This window comes from Chiloscyllium plagiosum, unplaced genomic scaffold (assembly GCF_037043375.1).
Source record: "Chiloscyllium plagiosum isolate Xiang-an unplaced genomic scaffold, Cpla_swu_hap1 HiC_scaffold_19, whole genome shotgun sequence".
Lineage (NCBI taxonomy): Eukaryota > Metazoa > Chordata > Chondrichthyes > Orectolobiformes > Hemiscylliidae > Chiloscyllium > Chiloscyllium plagiosum.
The window spans coordinates 55758997-55781919 of NW_028270157.1; the positions used below are offsets into that span (position 1 = coordinate 55758997).

Below are 22923 nucleotides of genomic sequence, written 5' to 3' on the forward strand. Positions count from 1 at the left end.
GAGCATGAATGGGAGATAGAGTGGATGTTTCTGAATATGGTGCCAATCAATTGGGCTGTTTTATCCTGGTTGGTGTCAAGTTTCTTGAGTGCTGTTGGAGATGACCTGACCCTAGCAAGTGGGAAGTATCCTATCACAATCCTGACTTGTGCATTGTAAATGATGGACAGACTTTGGAGAATCAAGGGATGAGTTACTCGCTGCAAAATTCTAAGCCTCTGGCCTACTCTTGTTGCCACTGTATTTACTTGGCTAGTCCAGTTAAGTTTCTGGTCAATAGTAACCTCCAGGATGTTAATAGTGGGAGATTCAACAACGGTTTAAAATTAAATGTCAAGGGGTAACGATTAGATTCTCTCTTGCTGGGGATGGTCCTTGCTTGGCACTTGTATGGCAAAATTGTTCCTTGCTCCTTCTCAGCCCAAGCCTGGATACTGTCCAGGATTTGCTGCATTTGGACAAATACTACTTCAGTTGGGATGTCAGTTAGTTCAGCTGGGTAGTCAGCCAGTGTGCAATGCAGGGTTTAAAGCCAATGCCGACTATGGTTACCATGAAGGCAATCTTCTCAACTTCTCACCTTGTCTGAGTTATCATGACCGTCAGGTTAAAGTACCACCAGTCATCTATTTCTCTCCAATGATACTGCAACCCTATGGTCCACTGGAGCTATGGCAATATTACCTTCACCTTCAGTATCTGAGGAGTCACAAATGGTGTTGACCATTGATTATCAGCGAACGTCTGAATTTATTGTGGATAGAAAGTCATTGCTGAAGCAGCTGAAGATGGCTGTGCCTACGACACTAAGTGCAGGAGTAGGCTATCAGCTCCTAGGTGCAGGAGTAGGCTATCAGCTCCTTGAGCCTGTTCCACCATTGATTATGATTATGGCTGATCTCATCTTGGCCTCATCTCCACATTCCTGCTTGGGGCTCCCATATCCCCTTAATCCATTTCTAATTAAAAATCTGTCTATTTCCTCCATAAATTTATTCAGTGTCCCGGTGCCCACTACACTCTGGGTAATGAATTCCACAGGTTTCTGACGCTTTGAACAAAGTAATTTCCCTTAATCTCTGTTTTAAATCTGCCACCCCTTATCCCAAAACCATGACCTCTCATTCTAGATTGGCTCCAAGAAGAAACAACTACTCTATGTCACCTGCTGGAAAATGGCATGGCCTTCTGAATTTCGGTGGTATATGCTGCTGAACTAACTTTAGAAACCCACCAGGCATCAGTGAGTATCATTGTAGGCATTACCACCATCTCCATAATGCCAGTGTTGAATAATTGCCTGCAGTTTTCAATTAGGTTTGAAGATTAAATCTCCTCTGTCATCTTATACATCTCTATTAGATTACCTCTCATTCTTTTGAACTCCAGGAGTAAATGCCCAAACTGCTCAATCTCTCCTCATCAAACAAGTTTTTTACCTCTGGATTTAATCTAATGAATCTTTTCTGAACTGACTCCAATGTAATTACAAGGGGCCCAAAAACTCAATACTCCAGGTGTGGTCCTTACTGACGCCTTGCACAGTTGCAGCAATATTTCCCCACTTGTATACTCCATTCTTTTTGCAATAAATGCCAAAATTCCATTTGTCCTCCGTATTACCTGCTCCTACATACTAGATTTCTGCCACTCATGCATAAAGACACCCAGATCCCTCAGTACCAATGCACTCTGAAGTTTCTCTCCATTTAGATATTAAGTTGCCTTTTTATTCTTCTGACCAAAACGTATAACCTCAAATGTATCCACATTAATCCCCATCGACCAAATTTTGGCCCATTCACCTAAGCTATCTATATACGTTTGTAAATTTCTTATTTCGTTATTGCAACTTACATTCCCACCCACTTCAGTAATATCTGCAAACTTGGCTACACTACCTTTATCCCTATGTTCAAGTCTTCAATACAGGCCATAAGTAGTTGGGGCCCTGAGGACCAAACGCCAGGGCATCCTACTAGTTACAGTCTGACAACCAGAAAAAAGATCAATTTATCCTGATTCTTTTGCTTCTGTTGGTTAGTCAATCTGAGCTAATACTTTACCCCTATAATCTTATTGTGTGCATTAAATGTTTTTTTTGTGGCCCCTTATCAAATGCCTTCTGGCAATCTAGATGTATTACATTTACAGGACTCCCACTATGCACTTTGCTTGCTACATCTTTGACGATCTCTAGCATTTTAGTCAAACATGATTTATCCTTCATAAAACAATGCTGACTCTGATGGTTGTGATTTGACTTTCCAAATATCCCATTTCTACTTCCTTGGTAACTGATTCCAATAATAGATGTTAAACTAATTAATGTCTAGTTTCCTATTGTCTCCCTCCCTTTCCTTTTGAATAAGGGCATTAACATTAGCACTTTTCCAATCCCCTTTCCAGAATGTAGGGAATTTTTTAATATTATAGATATGATTACCAATGTCTTGAGGAGCTCCTGCAGAGGTGTCCCGGAGCTGAGATAACTGATCTCCTACAACCCAGACTATCTTCCTTTATGCAAGACATGACTCCAACCTGCGCAATTTCTCATAGGCTCTAATTTTGCTTGGGCTCCTCAATGCTCCTGTGGTCAAGTGAAGCATTTATATCAAGGGCAGTCACTCTCACCTCACCTGCTGTATAATGGCATGGCCTTCTGAATTTCTTTGGTACATATTGTTGAACTAACTTTAGAAAACCACCAAGCATTAGTCAGTATCATGCTGACATTATCCATTATCTCCACAATGCCAATGTTGAATATTTGCCTGCAGTTCTCAATCAGGTTTGAAAATTAAGTTCTGTTCTACGACAAATTTTATAACAACTAAATGAATAGGAAATAAGTGTGCAATACGCGCCAAAGTGTCAAAAGAACTCCCTTTATATTGACTGCTGGTTGTTAAAAGATGATACTTGTTGGTTAGAAAGAGCAGGATTTTCTCTTCCAGGCCCCACAAATGTCTTTTGGGTCACCATCACTACTTTATCCTAGCATCCTCTCCAGTGGCAGTTATTTTGGCAGATCCATCGCCTCTGGAGGCCAATAAGTGTGTTTGATGTCCCCAGGTCACTAACAAAACATTAATGAGACTGTAGCTCAAATGGTGAATTGGTCTGACATTGCAGATGCATCTTTACTATTGTACTTACTCAACACCAGGCCAAAAACACTCCCTATTTTCCAAAAGATGATTAACTTCTTTTAATGACATAATCTGAGAGTAGAACATAGATTTTTAATTGTTGCTTTGCATTTTACTGTACTTGGCACAGATTGCAACACATAATCAGAGCATGCTGGGCCCTTTGATGAAATCTCTCTAATTCCTTATGACATGCAGTATAGATGTGCCACTAAACCACTCCGAAACTGAAAATGAGTCTTGACCTTCAATTTTTCGTCTGCATCGTTATATGGCTGAGCTTGCAGTGAATGATTTAGATACAGTATGAAAAGGAGACATTGTTTCAAACATTTGTTTCTATTCTCAGCACTTGCGTGCACATGCGCCTCTGTAAACCTCTCTACTGACATTGAATGCTCATGAACTACATAGTGCTCATGCAACAACAGTACAGTAGCTCATTATCTTGAACTATGTGTGCAGGTAAACCCACACATTCGGCACAAGAACAAATGTACACTGCATGCAGACCTCACAAGCAAGCGACTACACAGTTTTGCAATATACACACGTGGAATCATATAAAGATGCCATCCAAGATGGTGGAGAAAAGCTAGGCATTTGAGGAAGATTAAGAGGCAGACTTGGGACTTTTGGTAGGCTCACATTAGCGAGGTTATTGGTGAGGTTCCTGTGGAGGAAAATCGTGAAAATATCAGTAGAAGCAAACTGTCAGAGTTCAGCAATAAGAAAGCAGTTTGTTCAGTGCAATGCAGAAGTAGTGTGTTCCAACTCAAGCTAACAGTTCAGTCAACATAATAAATTAACTTACAAAGATCAATGGGGTTTGCAAGGCAACCATAGTACAGAATAACCTTTTAGAAGAAGATATAATGATTACCATCTTAAAAAAAATAATTTTACAGACAATACCCTTCAAAGCTAATAGAAAGAATAATCTCGGATGGTTCATACTGCAAAACTAATTCAATGAAATTGCTGACAATCCACATGATCATTTTCATTGTTGAGAGTTCAAAACCCATATACACACATTTTTACATCTATTCTTCAATCACCTAATCATTCAGAACTACTGTGAGATACAAGTACAGCAGACGTATCTGATAATTCCCTATTTAGAAAATGCAAAGACATTGTTGTATACTTTAATTCAGGTATTGTCTTCGTACTTCTTTAATTTGCCCTGATGACATGTATGCTCGATGTAGCTGTGGGATTATCAGGTTTTACTGGAAAAGTACAGTTACTCTTAGCGTGAACTAAGCTACAAAGTGATGTTAGAGAGTGAACACTCAATGAACACAAACAACAGGCAGTTACAATTTGTGTGATTGTAATTTGGAGTTTGTTCGGTATACAGACTTGAGTTGTACGTATAGACAGATTGGAGTTGGTCGTGTAGACAAATTGGAGTTGGTCGTGTAGACAGATTGGAGTTGTACGTGTAGACAGATTGGAGTTGTACGTGTACACAGCTTGGAGTTGGTTGTGTACACAGATTGGAGTTGTACATGTAGACAGATTGGAGTTGTACGTGTAGACAGATTGGAGTTGTACATGTAGACAGATTGGAGTTGTACGTGTACACAGGTTGGAGTTGGTTGTGTACACAGATTGGAGTTGTACGTGTAGACAGATTGGAGTTGTACGTGTAGACAGATTGGAGTTGTACGTGTACACAGATTGGAGTTGTACATGTACACAGATTGGAGTTGTACATGTACACAGATTGGAGTTGGCCGTGTAGACAGATTGGAGTTGTACATGTAGACAGATTGGAGTTGGCCGTGTAGACAGATTGGAGTTGGCCGTGTAGACAGATTGGAGTTGGCCGTGTAGACAGATTGGAGTTGGCCGTGTAGACAGATTGGAGTTGGCCATGTAGACAGATTGGAGTTGGCCATGTAGACAGATTGGAGTTGGCCGTGTAGACAGATTGGAGTTGGTCGTGTAGACAGATTGGAGTTGGCCGTGTAGACAGATTGGAGTTGGCCGTGTAGACAGATTGGAGTTGGCCGTGTAGACAGATTGGAGTTGGCCGTGTAGACAGATTGGAGTTGGCCGTGTAGACAGATTGGAGTTGGCCATGTAGACAGATTGGAGTTGGCCGTGTAGACAGATGGAAATTGGTCGTGTAGACTGATTGGAGTTGGCCATGTAGACAGATTGGAGTTGGCCGTGTAGTGTAGACAGATGGAAATTGGTCGTGTAGACTGATTGGAGTTGGCCATGTAGACAGATTGGAGTTGGCCGTGTACACAGATTGGAGTTGGCCATGTAGACAGATTGGAGTTGGCCGAGTAGACAGATTGGAGTTGGCCGTGTAGACAGATTGGAGTTGGCCGTGTAGACAGATTGGAGTTGGCCATGTAGACAGATGGGAGTTGGCCGTTAGACAGATTGGAGTTGGCCGTGTAGACAGATTGGAGTTGGCCGTGTAGACAGATTGGAGTTGGCCGTGTAGACAGATTGGAGTTGGTCGTGTAGACAGATGGGAGTTGGCCGTTAGACAGATTGGAGTTGGCCGTGTAGACAGATTGGAGTTGGCCGTGTAGACAGATTGGAGTTGGCCGTGTAGACAGATTGGAGTTGGCCGTGTAGACAGATCGGAGTTGGCCATGTAGACAGATGGGAGTTGGCCGTGTAGACAGATTGGAGTTGTACGTGTAGACAGATTGGAGTTGGCCGTGTAGACAGATTGGAGTTGGCCATGTAGACAGATGGGAGTTGGCCGTGTAGACAGATTGGAGTTGGCTGTGTAGACAGATTGGAGTTGGCCATGTAGACAGATGGGAGTTGTACATGTAGGCAGATGGGAATTGTACGTGTATACAGATCGGAGTCGTACGTGTAGACAGATTGGAGTTGGTCGTGTGGACAGATGGGAGTTGTACGTGTGGACAGATTGGAGTTGTACATGTATACAGATTGGAGTTGTACATGTAGACAGATTGGAGTTGGCCGTGTAGACAGATTGGAGTTGGCCGTGTAGACAGATTGGAGTTGGCCGTGTAGACAGATTGGAGTTGGCCGTGTAGACAGATTGGAGTTGGCCGTGTAGACAGATCGGAGTTGGCCGTGTAGACAGATCGGAGTTGGCCGTGTAGACAGATCGGAGTTGGCCGTGTAGACAGATCGGAGTTGGCCGTGTAGACAGATCGGAGTTGGCCGTGTAGACAGATTGGAGTTGGTCGTGTAGACAGATTGGAGTTGGCCGTGTAGACAGATTGGAGTTGGTCGTGTAGACAGATTGGAGTTGTACGTGTAGACAGATTGGAGTTGGCCGTGTAGACAGATTGGAGTTGGTCGTGTAGACAGATTGGAGTTGTACGTGTAGACAGATTGGAGTTGGCCGTGTAGACAGATTTGAGTTGTACATGTGGACAGATTGGAGTTGGCCGTGTATACAGATTGAGTTGTACGTGTATACAGATTGGAGTTGTACATGTACACAGATCAGAGTTGGCCATGTAGACAGATTGGAGTTGGCCATGTAGACAGATGGGAGTTGGCCGTGTAGACAGATTGGAGTTGTACGTGTAGACAGATTGGAGTTGGCCGTGTAGACAGATTGGAGTTGGCCATGTAGACAGATGGGAGTTGGCCGTGTAGACAGATTGGAGTTGGCTGTGTAGACAGATTGGAGTTGGCCATGTAGACAGATGGGAGTTGTACATGTAGGCAGATGGGAATTGTACGTGTATACAGATTGAGTTGTACATGTATACAGATTGGAGTTGTACATGTACACAGATCAGAGTTGGCCATGTAGACAGATTGGAGTTGGTCGTGTAGACAGATTGGAGTTTTATGTGTATACAGATTGGATTGTACGTGTATACAGATTGGAATTGTACATGTACACAGATCGGAGTTGGCCATGTAGACAGATTGGAGGCGTACGTGCAGACAGATTGGAGTTGTACATGTAGACAGATTGGATTTGTACGTGTGTACAGATTGGAGTTGGATGTGTAGACAGATTAGAGTTGGATGTGTAGACAGATTGGATTTGCATGTGTGGACAGATTGGAGTTGTACGTGTGGACAGATGGAATTTGCATGTGTAGACAGATTGGAGTTGGCCATGTAGACAGATGGGAGTTGTACATGTAGACAGATGGGAGTTGTACGTGTATACAGATTGAGTTGTACTTGTATACAGATTGGAGTCATACGTGTAGACAGATTGGAGTTGTACGTGTACACAGATTGGATTGAATGTGTATACAGATTGGAGTTGTACATGTACACAGATCAGAGTTGGTCGTGTAGACAGATTGGAGTTGTACGTGTAGACAGATTGGAGTTGTACGTGTGGACAGATTGGAGTTGTACGTGTAGACAGATTGGAGTTGTACGTGTAGACAGATTGGAGTTGGCCGTGTATACAGATTGGAGTTGTACATGTACACAGATCAGATTTGGCCATGTAGACAGATTGGAGTTGGTCGTGTAGACAGATTGGAGTTTTATGTGTATACAGATTGGATTGTACGTGTATACAGATTGGAATTGTACATGTACACAGATCGGAGTTGGCCATGTAGACAGATTGGAGGCGTATGTGCAGACAGATTGGAGTTGTACATGTAGACAGATTGAAGTTGTACTTGTGTACAGATTGGAGTTGGATGTGTAGACAGATTGGAGTTGGATGTGTAGACAGATTGGAGTTGCATGTGTAGACAGATTGGTGTTGTACATGTAGACAGATTGGAGTTTGCCGTGTATACAGATTGGAGTTGTACATGGAGTTGGTCATGTAGACAGATTGGAGTTGGTCGTGTAGACAGATTTGAGTTGGCCATGTAGACAGATTGGAGGCGTACGTGGAGACAGATTGGAGGCGTACGTGGAGACAGATTGGAGTTGTACATGTAGACAGATTGGAGGCGTACGTGGAGACAGATTGGAGTTGTACATGTAGACAGATTGGAGTTGTACGTGTACACAGATTGGAGTTGTATGTGTACACAGATTGGAGTTGTACGTGTACACAGATTGGAGTTGTACGTGTACACAGATTGGAGTTGTACGTGTAGACAGATTGGAGTTGGCCATGTAGACAGATGGGAGTTGTACATGTAGACAGATGGGAGTTGTACATGTAGACAGATGGGAGTTGTACGTGTAGACGGATCGGAGTTGAATGTGTGGACAGATGGGAGTTGTACGTGTAGACAGATTGGAGTTGTACGTGTATTCAGATTGGAGTTGTACATGATATAGATTGAAACCGACTGAGGCCCAAGAACCTGCTCGTTGCACCTTAGGAGCAACAACAAGCCAATCTGAAAATGACCTGCTTGTCCTGGTTAATTTGAACTTCCAGTCTTTGGGATATTCAACCAATATACCAAGCATCATATCGGCACTGAATTTCACATACCACATTACTCATTGTGTGAGAGGCAGAACACCATATTAAACACCATATCCTTTCGGTGGTTTGCAATAAAAATAGTACTGACATAACCAACCAGACTGGACTTGCCAACCAATCAGAATTTTTCCCCCATGCTGTATAAAAGTTGGTTTCACCTTTAATTGGTATTCTTGCTAATTATCCTGATGAGTACAGGATGCAAAACTTCAACAAAATGTGAAATAAAAACGGAAAATGCAGGAGATGCTCAGCAGGTCTGTCAGCATCTGTGGCGAGAGAAACAGAGTTAACGTTTTGAGTCCAGAGATTGTTCTTTGCAACTCAAATTCTGAAAAGTTAACTCTCTATCTCTCTCCATAATTGCTACCAACCTGCTGAGTTTCTCCAGCACTTTCTATCGTTTTTGTTCAGATTCCCAGCATTTGTAGTCGTGGAGATGTACAGCACAGAAACAGGCCCTTCAGTCCAACTCATCCATGCCAACCAGATATCCCAACCATTTGTTGTATATTGCTTTTTTGTTTAGATCAGATTCCCTACAGTGTGGAAACAGGCCCTTCAGCCCAACAAGTCCACACTGACCCTCTGAGGAGAAACCCACACCGACCCATTTTCCTCTGACTAAAGCACCTAACATTATGGGCAATTTAGAATGGCCAATTCACCTGACCTGCACATCTTTTGGACTGTGGGGGGAAACAGGAGCACCTGGAGGAAACCCACACAGACACGGGGAGAATGTGCAAACTTTACACAGACAGTCACCCAAGGCTGGAATCGAATCTGGGTCCCTGGCGCTGTGAGGCAGCAGTGCTAACCACTGAGCCACCGTGCTCTTATACAGTAAAATGTCTTTGTTCAACAAAACTCAAGCTCTGTACTACAAAATGTGTACTTATTTCTCTTGTTGATTTTGTTTTCACTTTAAATTAACTATAGTATATTAATTGTCTAACCTAGTGATGTTAGCACGGGTTAATAACTTTTCAGGCTGCTTACATTAAAATCATTTAGTTGAGCAATTCACATAATGAGACAAAGACCAATTTAGTTTTGACAATCAAAGTTCACAGTGTAAAAATAAAACTACTGGCTGCCAGAATTTGTTTTTTTTTCCAATATACTGTTCTGTTGAATTTAAGGTTTATTTTAAGAAAATAATGTTCAGATACTGATTCATGACTTTTATACTGTAGTTACTTAGTGCAAAAGAGTCAAGCTGCAATTGTACAGGTTCTTAATGAAACCACAGCAAGAATTTTGATGTACTTCCACAAGGGTATACATACTTCAGAAATGGTCCAACGACAATGCTAAAGACTAATTCTTGAATTAGAGGGTTGACCTACAAGAAGAGATTAGTTTTACCGGACGTATTCATGGGATGGCAGGCTTGCCCTGTGAGACCAAATTTGGTTGATTGGACCTGTATTCACTGGAGCTTCAAAGAATGAGATCGGATCTCATTGAAACATGTAAAATTCTGACAGTGCTGGACAGACTGAATGCAGTTGGTTTTTCACCTGGCTGAGGATTTAGAATAAAAATCGTGGTCTCGGGGCAAAGGATAGGTCAGTTTGGACTGAGATGAGGAGAAATTCAGTCAGTGGGTGAACCCACTGAATATTCTACCACCAAAGAGTATGAAGTCAAGGCACTAAATATGTAAGAAAGAAAGAGATATATTTCTAGAGGCTAAGGGTGTCACTTAGTATGGTGTTGAGACACAGGATCAGCCATGAATGATTGGCCTACTTCTGCGTCTATGTTTTTAAACTATTTTCCTATGAATACGTCTCTGATTTGGAGAGCAATAAGTGGCTTCACTGACTCATTAAATTCTGAGAGGGCTTGCCAGGGTAGAATCTGAAGGGATATTTTCATTGTTGGTACTAGGGGTATCATGTAAAAATAATGGGGTGTTTATTTACGACTGAGAGGAGGAAAGATTTCTTCCCAAGATTGAATTTTTGTACATCTAGTTGTGAATGTTTGGAGTTCTCTACCCTAATACATTGTGGACCATTGAAGACTGCGACAAACAGATTTCTGGACTAGGGAATCAAGGCGCACAGGCAGTGGGTGGGAAAATGAAATTGAAATCAAAGCTCATTCACGCTACAGCAGGCTCAGGAGGCTCAGTAGTTCCTATTTTTTATGTGTTTGTGATGTGTTCTTTTATTGTTGTGAATAGCTTTTAAGTTTGATCAACTGGGATCCGTTTTCCAATCCAGTGATGAAATTCATAGGTCCTTGCAGCAAAGTAATGCACAATGAATAACAATGAATGGACTGAACCACCAATCTAGATGTCTTATGACATCACAGACAAGCGCCTGCTCTGTCAAAGCTCGCTCTGTACCAACAGATTGTATCAGTGAGAAAAAAGAAGCTAATTCAAAATTACTTACTTCACTGGTTGCCATGTTTCTTGTTCAAAGCTTTTATGAATAGACTGAGCAATTGCCGATTCCATCAGATCAATATAACGTACCACCAGTGGAACAAAGAATTCTTGCAAATGTTTGTGAAATTTTCCATTGCACAATTGAGCTTTGAAAGAAGAATGAATTGCATTCATTAAACTTCAGATTTATAAATAGATATTTTAAATACATGCCATCATGCATCACTTGGATGTATAGAAACACATAACAGTATTTCAATTAGACCTGGAATAGAAATCAGAGAAGCTGCTGGAGCACAAATTAGAACCAAAATATTTCTGAAATGAGGAAGTCCAACAAATGTGAATAACTCACCTGTGGTTATTATACCAAGATAGATCTATGCAATTTCACAAGAATTCAGCAATACAACTGTCAGTTCATTCCAAGTTCAAAGGTTTTGTGTCAGAACTGCCTTCTCAAATAATACATTTATTACCACATGTCCTAAGAACAGGAATGAAACAATTCCTTTCCACTGAATAGTTTATGTACAGGTGGAAATGGATAGGGTGATCTAATGTAAGAAGACTCAGAGGGGGCTTCTGCAAAGCATAAACCCTAGCACAAAACCATTGGGCTGGATGCTCTGTTTACAATCTGTAAATTCTTTGTATAATTTCCAAATACATTCTAATAATGCTAATATTCTAATAAATATTATCAACAATGTATGCTTGAAATGTACTCAATCAATTTCCCTTCCCCATTTAATTAATAGGTAGTTGAAGTCAATTGAAGTAAACAGATTTATTACATACCAAAGTAAATATTAGGAAAAGAGCACCTCTAAAACATGTGGACAAAAAATATCATTGACAGCAATTTCAAAGGTTTTGTTTCAGATAACCTAGCCCTGGGCTATTTTCTCTTTACACAAAGAAACATCAGGATTTTCAATCAGTCAGCTTGAACTAACTTCTCTGTATATCTTGTATGATAAATATTTCACTCCTTAGTTGTGCGCTGCCCTGAACAGCTAGTTTTGTTTTCCTTGCTGAAAGTAGAAAACTGCACTTTTTATTTATTTTTCTATATTCTAGTTTATATTTCAATAGGCTTTTTAAAAACTTGCCTAATGATGTCTGTTCCCTCTGAACATGTATTCCCTCCTTCTCACACCCCAGCAACCATTATTACACAATTTATTGTTTCTGTCAATTTATTTCATCCTGTAGTATGTTTGGAGATTTTAAAACAAAACTGCCACAATAATTATAAACATTTTTTTTCTATGATGCTTCCAAAGTTGATTTTCACTTACTGTTGGATTGCCCAAGGAAAGACGTTCCTGCATTCAAACTACAGGGAAGATATATTTGTCATGACGCAGTGTAGAGTCACCAGAATATGACCAAGGCTTAAATGTTGAAGACAGTTTGCATCAAGTTGATTTGTATTCCTGGACATCGCAAAATTTGAGGGGTAATTCAACCAAGATACACAAAATGATGAAAAAGACTGATTGGATAGACTTAGAGAAACTGTCTGCCCTGGTGGGGGTATTTATAACACAGGAAATAAAATTTAAAATTCAAGCCAAACCATTTAGAAGGGGAACCAGAATGCAATTCTTCCTCAAAAAGGTGTGGAATTCTGGTTAGACAGTCACTGGCAAGTTTAGGTCAGAAATTTATTATCAGGAATGATTAAAACTGGCAGTGATCCTGATGGTCTAACTATGAATGGATTAAGAAAAGTTTAAATTATATATTTACATTTATATGTTTATAAAAGTTTATATTTATTAATGCACTTTCCATTTTCATACAATGATCTGCTTTCGACCATTTTTGCACTTCAATTATATTATTCTTACTGATATATTCATTAACATGCTTGTTCATGACGATCATCATATGTTTGGAGACAACAAAACAAATACTATAGACCTAGAGATGCGCCTGCGAAGGTTAGAGATATGTGGCTACACAAAAGATAACATGTACAATCCCCAAACCTCCTCAGGTGTTACTTTCCATTTCTAAGCGCATTGGCTGTAAAAGCACACCATCTCATTGTTACAAAAACAAGGCTGTTTCTGCAAAAGCACACTGTATGTGCTTTGTGTGTTTCAGCAAGCATTATTGTCATTACTGTTGCCATTGCCACCCACTGAGACACTGTGACTGCTGCACTGCCTTCACGGTTGCTCTAACTAGTTATCACATCCCCCAAGACTGGGCAAAACAAGATCTTCTGTACAGTAAGCACACTTTATTTTCTACACAGATGTTACTTGCGCTGTGTGAAGGCAACTGAGGAGTCCATTCCAATCTGCTCCAACTGAATTAAACACCTTGCTTTCAGTCACCCCTTCTGTTTCCCTGGCAGCACATTAGGGCAAAGTGTGCAGCAGAATCTGATGCATCTCACAATCAACCATCCATATATTTTGTGCACAGTATTGTCTAAAGATGCTTGTGCTGACAACTGTGTCCCATTTTGGAGCAATGCTCAGATCTACTGTTATGCTAGGTCTAATGAGCTGGTCTGTTTGCACACTGTGTAATACAGAGAGCCACAGAGAACAATTAGCTAAATTTCAAAAACTGACTCTGACAGTGAACATGCCTTCTTACAGGACTGTGCGATTGCTGCAGCTAGTTGCATTTTTATTATTTGAATGCGTCCATAATCTATCCATATATTTGTCTCTTTAGTTGCATGGCCATACAAAGCCTGAACGAGATACACAAGCAATGATTTTAATCTTGCACTCGCCAGGGCACAATTGCAAGAATACCACATTTCAAAGAGAATAACAATTTATACTGCAGAAGATGGTGCTGATCGATTGGAAAAAAAAATAAAATTTTGTTCCCTGTGAAATTTGATACTTTTGTGCTTCAGTAAAGAATGCAAGATGAAAAGATTTGACAGCATAAGAGTTCTGTATGACTTAAATGTAGAATGCTAGCATTGTATAGTGTATATGCATCATAATTTATACAGAAGCATCAAATCTTTTAAAAGCATAATCAGAATCTCTGATTAGACATGAAGGTTCTATAAAGCCATTTCCAAAATTTAAAACGCTTTGTCCTCACTTATAAATCTCTTCAGAGATTTATTGCAAAGTAACCTCAGATCCTCTTCCCTTTCCATATCCCAGCCCCTTTGCTTTGCCCATTACAGGCTGATTTCATACACCCTCCTGTATGCTTCTTCTCTATGCTAATCCACTCCTTGCCACTCCATGCCATATCATGATTGATGGTCGAGTCTTTAGGCACCTCGATCCCATTTTCTGATATCTGCTCCTCAAAATCTTCTACCTTTTTACCATCTGACCTCCTTGAAAAATGTTTTGCAGAGCTAATCTCTTAAAGTTTGCTTTAGACCACCTCTTGCAATTTTTCACTTACCATTTGTCATCTCTTTTGCTTCATATGCACACTGTCTATTTGTAACTGCAGATGACCCAGCACCCACTCCAAATGTAAACTTATTTTGCCTGGTGCATATCCTTCAATGTTCAACAAGGCCTTTCTGTGCATTAATTCTCTTCTTTGGCCTCCTTTAGTCATTTTTGAAAGGAAATACTGTTCCTTTTACCAATCCACATATGGTAGGAAAAATAACTAGTCTTTGTATGCAACTTTCCCTCGCTGTAATATCAACATTCCGGCCACTCATCCCCAGTGCCAGGAGTAGCTCTAAAATCAGCTAATCTGAAATTACACCAGTGCATTGTTCCTGCATTGAATTGAATATATTGTCAACGAGGCACAGTGAAAAGCTCGGTCTTACGAGCAATATAGGCAGATCACAGAGTTAAGTAGGTAAACAGCAGCAAAAACAAAACACAGGTACAAGCGAATGTTAAGAGTTTGTGAGTCCATCTAACAATAGGAGGGTAGAAACTGTTGTGAAACTGGTTGGTGCATGTGTTCAGGCTTCTGAACCTTCTCCCCACTGGTAGAGGTTTTAGAAAAACATTGCCAGGGTGGGATGGATCCTTAAGAACACTGGCGGTATCCTTGACAGCGGGCCTGGTAGATGAATTCTATAGATGGGAGGTTGGCCTTTATGATTGTCCGGGCTGAGTTCACCACTCTCTGCAACCGTCTCCGATCTTGAATGGTACAATTGCCATACCAGGTAGTGATACATCCAGACAGAATGCTCTCGATGGCGCACCTATAAAAGTTGGCAAGGGTATTCGCCGTCATGCCAAATTTCCTCAGATGCCTGAGGAAGAAGAGACGTTGTTGGGCCTTTGTAACCAGTGCATCCACATGAAGAATCCAAGAAAGCTTGTTGGGAATGACCACTCCTAGGAGCTTGACACTCTCCACTTGCTCCACCTCTGTGCTGTTAATGTGTAGGGGGGGCATGAGTAACATCCCACCAAAAGTCAATAATGAGTTCCTTGGTTTTACTGGCATTGAGAGTTAGGTTGCTCTCAGTGCACCATTTTTCCAGGTCTTCCACCTCCCGTCTGTAATCTGTTTCATCGCCATCTGAGATTCAACTGACTATGGTGGTGTCATCAGCGAACTTGTAAATGGCATTAGGATGGTATTTCGCGACACAGTCATGGTTTTATAGGGAGTACAGTAGGGGGCTAACTATGCACCCCTGGAGGGCTCCAGAGTTGAATGTTAGTGAAGATGAAATATTGTCCCCAGTCTTCACTGTTTGTGGCCTGTGGGTCAGGAAACCGAGGATCCAGTTGCAGAGAGTAGGGCTTAGTCCGAGTGCACGAAGTATAGTAATCAGTCTCGAAGTGTTGAAGGCTGAACTGTAGTCAATGAGTAGGATTCTTATGTAGCTGTTCTTGGTGTCAAGATGTTCTGGGGAGAAGTGGAGGGCAAGTGATATGGCATCTAATATGAATCTATTGGTCCGATAGGCAAATTGGAGTGAGTCAAGAGTAGTGGGGAGGCTGGAATTGATTAATGCCATGACCAGCCTTTCAAAGCACTTCATGACCACTGAAGTTAGAGCCACTGGGCGGTAGTCATTGAGACATGCTGCATGAGCCTTCTTAGGCACAGGGATGATGTTGACCCTCTTGAAACAGGCAAGGACAGTGGCCTGCAGCAGGGAGAGGTTGAAGATGTCTGAGAAGATCTCTGCCAGTTCATCTGCGCATGCTCTGAGTGCACTGTCTGGTACTCCGTAGGTCCCATTGCTTTCCTTGGACTCACACAAAGGAAAACTGATCTCACCTCTGATGCAATGTCTGGTGGAATAATTTCCTCAGGACTTGTCAGAATAGGTTTGATGTCGCTGCAGAAATTCTGATCAAAGTGAGCATAGAGGGCATTGAGACGATCTGGGAGTTATGTGTCATTGTCTGCTATCTTGCACTATCTCTTTTTAGAACCTGTGATGTCATTCAGTCCTTGCCATAGTCGCTGGGTGACTATCTGGGTCTCTAGTTTGGGTCGGTATTGGTCCTTGGCTGTCTTAATGACTCTCCAAAGGTCATATTTGGATTCCTTATATTTGAGTGGGTCTCCTGATCTGAAGGCCGCACACCTGGTTTTTAGCAGGTTGTGTATGTCCTGATTCATGCAGAATTTACTGTTGGGGAACACCCGGATTGACTTGTGCGGTATGCCGTCCCCCACACACTTGCTGATTAAGCCTGTGACGATGGTGTTGTGTTCGTCCAAGGTACCTGCAGAGTGTTTGAACATGACTCAATCAGCTGATTCCAGACAGTACTGGAGTCGATCCTCTGCCTCCTCCGACCAACACTGGACCTGTATCCATGAGGGAGGATCTCCCGCTTGAGCTTTTGTCTGTAAGCCGGCAGAAGACGACGCATTATGGTCGGAGTTCCCGAAATAAGGGTGGGGAATGGAGCGGTAGGCATCTTTAACAGTGGTGTAGCACTGGTCTAAAATGTTCAGGCCCCTAGTGGGGCAGGTAATATTCTGGTGCTACTTAAGCAACACCTTCCTTAGATTGACTTGATTGAAGTTGACAGTCACAATAAACAAGGCCTCGGGGTGCTCCGTCTCCAGGGTGTTCGTAATGGAGTACAGCACATCCAGAGCTTGCTCGACCTTTGCTTGTGGTAGTTTGTACACAGCAGTTAGTATAGCACGGCAAATTCCCATGGTAGATAGAAGGGGCGGCAATTAATAGAGAGGAGTTCAAGGTTTGGGGAGCAATGGCTGCCCAGGATTGCAATGTCCATGCACCACAAGTTGTTGATTAAAAAGCAAGCCCCTCCACTCTCTGTCTTACTTGAGCACGCTGTACAGTCCATACGATGGATAGAGAAACCATCAGCCTGAATTGTGCAGTCGGGAATGGATGGGTGATTTACAAATTCATAACTATACTCATTACATTTCCAGACCCTTGTCATTGTAATACAGTCTATAAAAGCAGTGGCCAAGAATCACTTTCAATTCACACCTAACCACGAAAGGTTTAGCATGTTGCAGGGATGGACTGAATGTCAGTGATTTAATCTCTGACAGCAATCAGCATTCTTCAGATTCCAAATATGTGAATACCAAAGAGAAGCATCCAATCTTGTATTTGTTGCCAACATTTTCCATCAGTTACAATGATTTAATCTTTGTTGAAATAGAGATCGGCTGAAATGGCAGACCTGCTATCTATGATTTTCCATCCATTATGAATTAATAGATGGCAAGCCTTCGGGAGCATACCTTTGAATTCTCGATATGCAAACCCAGCAGGCAAGGCATCCTGCCAGGAATATGAAGTCATTAAATAGGATGCATTATGTTCTGCAGAATCTTTGTCTTTTTTAAAAAATATAAATCTACCTGAAACAAACCCATAAAGTTCCCACAGTTTATTCAATTAAATAACATTGTGGAGTCTTAATCAATTCAAGTCATGTAATTTATGACGATGATCATTTGAACAAGGGTAGGCAACATCTGAAATATTTGCTAATAAATACAGGTAAACAAATACCTGTTCACTTTTATTTTTATGCATATGTTAAATATGGATGTAAGTTTGCTCGCTGAGCTGGAAGGTTTGTTTTCAGACGTTTCATCACCATACTAGGTAACATCATCAGTGAGCCTCTGGTGAAGCACTGGTCATATGGCCTGCTTTTTATTTATATGTCTAGGTTTCCTTGGGTTGGTGATGTCATTTTCTGTGATGATATAATTTCCTATGGTGATGTAATTTCCTGTGCTTTTTCTCAGGGGGGAGGAAATGGGATCCACATCAATGTGTTTGTTGATAGACTTCTGGTTGGAGTGCCATGCTTCTAGGAATTCTCATGCGTGTCTCTGTTTGGCTTGTCCTAGGAAACATGCATGGGAAAACCCTCTTCAGGAGGGTTGAAACTAATTTAGCAGGGAAATGGGAACCTAAATTGTAATTCCAGGGTCCAGGAGGTTAAGAGTAGTGAGGCCAGAAATATGGCTTCAAAGTCACAAGAGTGCACCAGCAAGCAGTAAGATAGTTTGAAGTGTGTCTACTTCAACTTCAGGAGCATCCAGAATAAAGTGGGTGAACTCGCAGCATGGGATGGTACCTGATACTTCGATGTTGTGGCCAATACAGAGACGTGGATAGAGCAGGGACAGGAATGGTTGTTGCAGGTTCCAGGATTTCGATGTTTCAGGAAGAACAGAGAAAATGGTAAAAGAGGGGGAGGTGTGTGGCATTGTTAGTCAAGGATAGTATTACGGTGGCAGAAAGGACCTTTGATGAGTACTCATCCACTGAGATAATATGGACTGAGGTTAGAAACAGCAAAGGAGAGGTTGGGACTTTTCTATAGACCTCCAAAAAGTTCCAGAGATGTAGAGGAAAGCAAAACAAAGATGATTCTGGATAGGACTGTGAGTAACAGGGTAGCTGTTATGGGGCCTTTAACTTTTCAAATATTGACTGGAAATGCTATAGTTCAAGTATGTTAGATGGGTCAGTTTTTGTCCAATGTGTGCAGAAGGATTTCCTGACAGTATGTAAACAGGCTTACAAGGGGTGAAGTCACATTGGATTTGGTACTGGGTAATGAACCCAGCCAGGTGTTAGATTTGGAGGTGTGTAAGCAGTTTGGTGATAGTGACCACAATTCAGTTATGTTTACTTTAGCGATGGAAAGCGATAGGTATATACCACAGGGCAAGAGTTACAGATGTGGGAAGTGTAATTATGATGCAATAAGGCAAGATTTAGGATGAATAGGATGGGATAAGAAATTGCAGGGGATTTGGAGCTTAATCAAGAAACAGCTACTGCGTGGCCTTGATAAATATGTACCTGTCAGGAAGGGAGGAAGTAGTTGAGCAAGGGAGCTCTGGTTTAATAAATTTAAAAAAATTAATATCTCATCAAGAGGAAGAAGAAGGCTTATACTAGCATGAGACATGAAGGCTCAGTTAGAACATTTGAGATTTACAAGCAAGCCAGGAAAGACCTAAAGAGAAAACTAAGAGTCAGGAAGGGACATGAGAAGCTGGAGGCAGATAGGATCAAGGAAAACCCTAAAGGGTTCTTTAGTCATATCAGGAATAAAAGAATGACTCGAGTAAGATTAGGGCCAATCAAGGATTGTAGAAGGAAGTTGTGTGTGGAGTCCGAGGAGATAGGAGAAGCGCTAAATGAATATTTTCATAGGTATTCACACTGAAAAAAGACAATGTTGTCAAGAAGAATTTGGGATACAGGCTACTAGACTAGGTGGGATTGGTGTGGGAGGAGGTATTAGCAATTCTGGAAAGTGTGAAAATAGATAAATCCTCTGGGCTGGATGGGATTTAACCTAGGATTCTCTGGGAAACCAGGGAGGAGATTGCTGAGCCTTTGGCTTTGATCTTTATGTTGTCATTGTATACAGGAATAGTGCCAGAAGACTGGAGGATAGCAAATGTTGTCCCCCTGTTCAAGAAGGGGAGCAGAGTCAACCTGGTAATTATAGATCAGTGAGCCTTACTTCGGTTGTGGGTAAAATCTTGGAAATTATTATAAGAGATAGGATTTATAATCATCTAGGAAGGAATAACTTGATCAGAGACAGTCAACATGGTTGTTTGAAGGGTAGGTCATGCCTCACAAACCTTATTGGGTTCTTTGAGAAGGTGACCAGACAGGTAGATGAGGGTAAAGTGGTTGATGTGGTATATATGGATTTCAGTTAAGTATTTGATAAGGTTCCCTACGGTAGGCTATTGCACAAAATATGGAGGCAATGGGATTGAAGGTGATTTCGTGGTTTGCATAAGAAATTGACTAGCTGAAAGAAGACAGAGGGCGGTGGTTGATGGGAAATGTTCATCCTGGAGTTCAGTTACTAGAGGTGTACCGCAAGGACCAATTTTGGGTTCACTGCTGTTTGTCATTTTTGTAAATGACCTAGATGAGGGCATAGAAGGATAGGTTAGTAAATTTGCAGATGACACTAAGGTCGGTGGAGTTGTGGATAGTGCCGAAGGATGTTGCAAGTTACAGAGGGACATAGATAAGCTGCAGAGCTGGGCTGAGAGGTGGTAAATGGAGTTTAATGTGGAAAAGTGTGAGGTGATTCACTTTTGAAGGAGCAACAGGAATAACGAGTACTGAGCTAATGGTACGATTCTTGTCAGTGTAGCTGAGCAGAGAGATCTTGCTGTCCATGTACATAAATCCCTGGTTGATAGGGTTGTTAAGAAGGCATATGGTGTGTTAGCTTTTCAGAGTCACAAGTTCATGTTGCAGCTGTACAAAACTCAGGTGTGGCCACATTTGGAGTATTGCGTACAGTTTGGGTCACCACATTATAGGAAGGATGTGGAAGCTTTGGAAAGGGTTCAGAGGCGATTTACTAGGATATTGCCTGGTATGGAGAGAAGGTTTATGAGGAAAGGCTGAGGGACTTGAGGCTATTTTTATTAGAGAGAAGAAGGTTGAGAGGTGACTTAATTGAGGCATATAAGATAATCAGAGGATTAAATAGGGTGGACGTGAGAGCCTTTTTCCTCCATGGTGATGGCTAGTACGAGGGGACACAGTTTTAAATTAAGAGGTGATAGATATATAACAGATGTCAGAGGTAGGTTTTTTTACTCAGAGAGTAGCAGGGGCGTGCAACGTCCTGCCTGCAACAGTAGTAGACTTGCCAACATTCCTGAAGAGGGGCTTATGCCAGAAACGTCGATTCTCCTGCTCCTCGGATGCTGCCTGGCCTGCTGCGCTTTTCTAGCACCACACTTTTCAACTCTGGTCTCCAGCATCTGCAGTCCTCACTTTCTCCTCCTTGCCAACATTAAGGGCATTTAAATGGTCATTGGATAAACATATGGATGAAAATGGAATCAAGGGCCAAAGGACCTGTACTGCACTGTTATGTTCTATCTGTGTCCACTGTAACATTTTGAAGTCATCAGTACAATGTGCTATCAGTAATACAGTACCGTGGGAATGAGTAGTGATGTGAAATCGTCAATTAAAATCAATCATGGAAGTGCACCATTAGTACGTCCTGAGAAATCATTCAGTAGCCCCACGAAGTCCTTCACAGTCCTCTGACCTCTAACGTAGCTCAAAAGGACTTTCCTATTGGTACCAGTTATTGACTCTCTTTGTCTCTTAACAAATATTTGGTTGCTCTAATAATAGTTTTTGTAACTCTTAGCTAATTTTAATATCATTGGTACACTGTAGACATGCTTAATGAGATCCAATGAGAACACAATCAGACAAAACCAGCAAAGGTCAGATATTGACTGCCAAAGTCAGATTCCCTTACTTTCACAACTTTCATTTGTAAATGTTTTAATTTTTCCTTCTTCATTGGAAGTCACTTGGGATTGACAATGACTTGCTTTCTGCTACATGTTGGGCAAATAAGGCTTGAAGAATCAATGAAATAAGATAGACGCTTGCAAGTACTCTCCGATGTCTCACCTTCAACTCTGCATGTTTTAGGCAAAATCTCTTGAGGCGTTTGGTGCATTTTTGAATAAATCATTTCCATTTTGAATGGCCATAAGCCAAGGACTATCATGAGTCTTCTCAGGGTTGATATGAGGACATCCCTAATGCATTTCCACTGGCCTTCCATTAAGAGTTCCTGTTGTGACTGGATTCCAAGTGGAACAATTACTGTGGTGATCTGATGTCAGACATATGGAAACCCTGTCCAGTCGAGCTGATTTTGAGTGATTAACATCTCAATGCTGGGCATATTGACTTGGGAGAGCATGCTGCTTTTGAACCAAATTTCTGGTTACCAGATTTATAGGATCTTAGGAAGGCATGTCTAATCTAATGATGTTCTTATTCCTTCCAATAGTCTCCCTACTCTCCCTATCAGAGCCTCTACGCTTTCTACAGAAGGTTTTGTGCTCTCTTTTGGAATCTTTCCACTGACATCCCCATGCTCTCTACTCCTTCTATTGATTCACATGTTACATCTGTGTCTCTACTTTTTCCATTGATGCCTTCAATGACATGATTGCTGCTCGTTTTCCGTCTCATGTGCTTTTTTTCCCCCTCTATATTGCGGTATCTTTATTTTTCCTCCTGATGTGTTGCTGGACTGTTAGCTTTGTTCTGATGTGATCATCCACTTTTTCTATTTGTCTTCTTGGTCATTCTGCTGATTTCCTTAATTGTGTAACTGCTGTAAAGCTTATTCAAATAATAATTTTACACTTTCTATTACAGGCTAATTTGCTTTCTCTCAAAAGCACTTATTGTGCAGAATCCAAAATAAGTCATACTAGCTTTTATGTAAATACATGGAAGATTTACCAGATGCATTTGCTCCTATCATAAACGATCTCTGCAACATAATCAGTAACTGTCATAGAGAATACGTAATTGTGGAATTGGACTGATTTCCTTATTGAGAAAATCATCATTTCCCAATCCATAATTCTAAGACGTGGCAGATTAATAATTGTCATCATAAAATCTATGCACTAAACAATTTTACTGCCTGTTCTAATTGTTTTGACAAACAGTGAAAATTAGGCTGACT

General features: G+C 41.3%; 1 protein-coding gene across 13 annotated transcripts in view; it reads right to left on the reverse strand.

The window, feature by feature from the left end:
- Positions 1-22923, reverse strand: part of cadps2 (Ca++-dependent secretion activator 2) — a 718900-nt gene that overhangs the window by 115010 nt on the left and 580967 nt on the right. For 8 of the 13 annotated variants that reach the window (XM_087997409.1, XM_087997412.1, XM_087997410.1 and 5 more), the window contains 2 exons: positions 10962-11103; positions 3709-3828 (listed from right to left, as the gene is read on the reverse strand). In XM_087997409.1, coding sequence (XP_087853535.1) covers positions 3709-3828; positions 10962-11103 — 262 coding nt within the window. The remainder of the gene's footprint in view (positions 1-3708; positions 3829-10961; positions 11104-22923) is intronic. The other 5 variants (XM_087997417.1, XM_087997418.1, XM_087997420.1 and 2 more) reach the window with 1 other exon arrangement.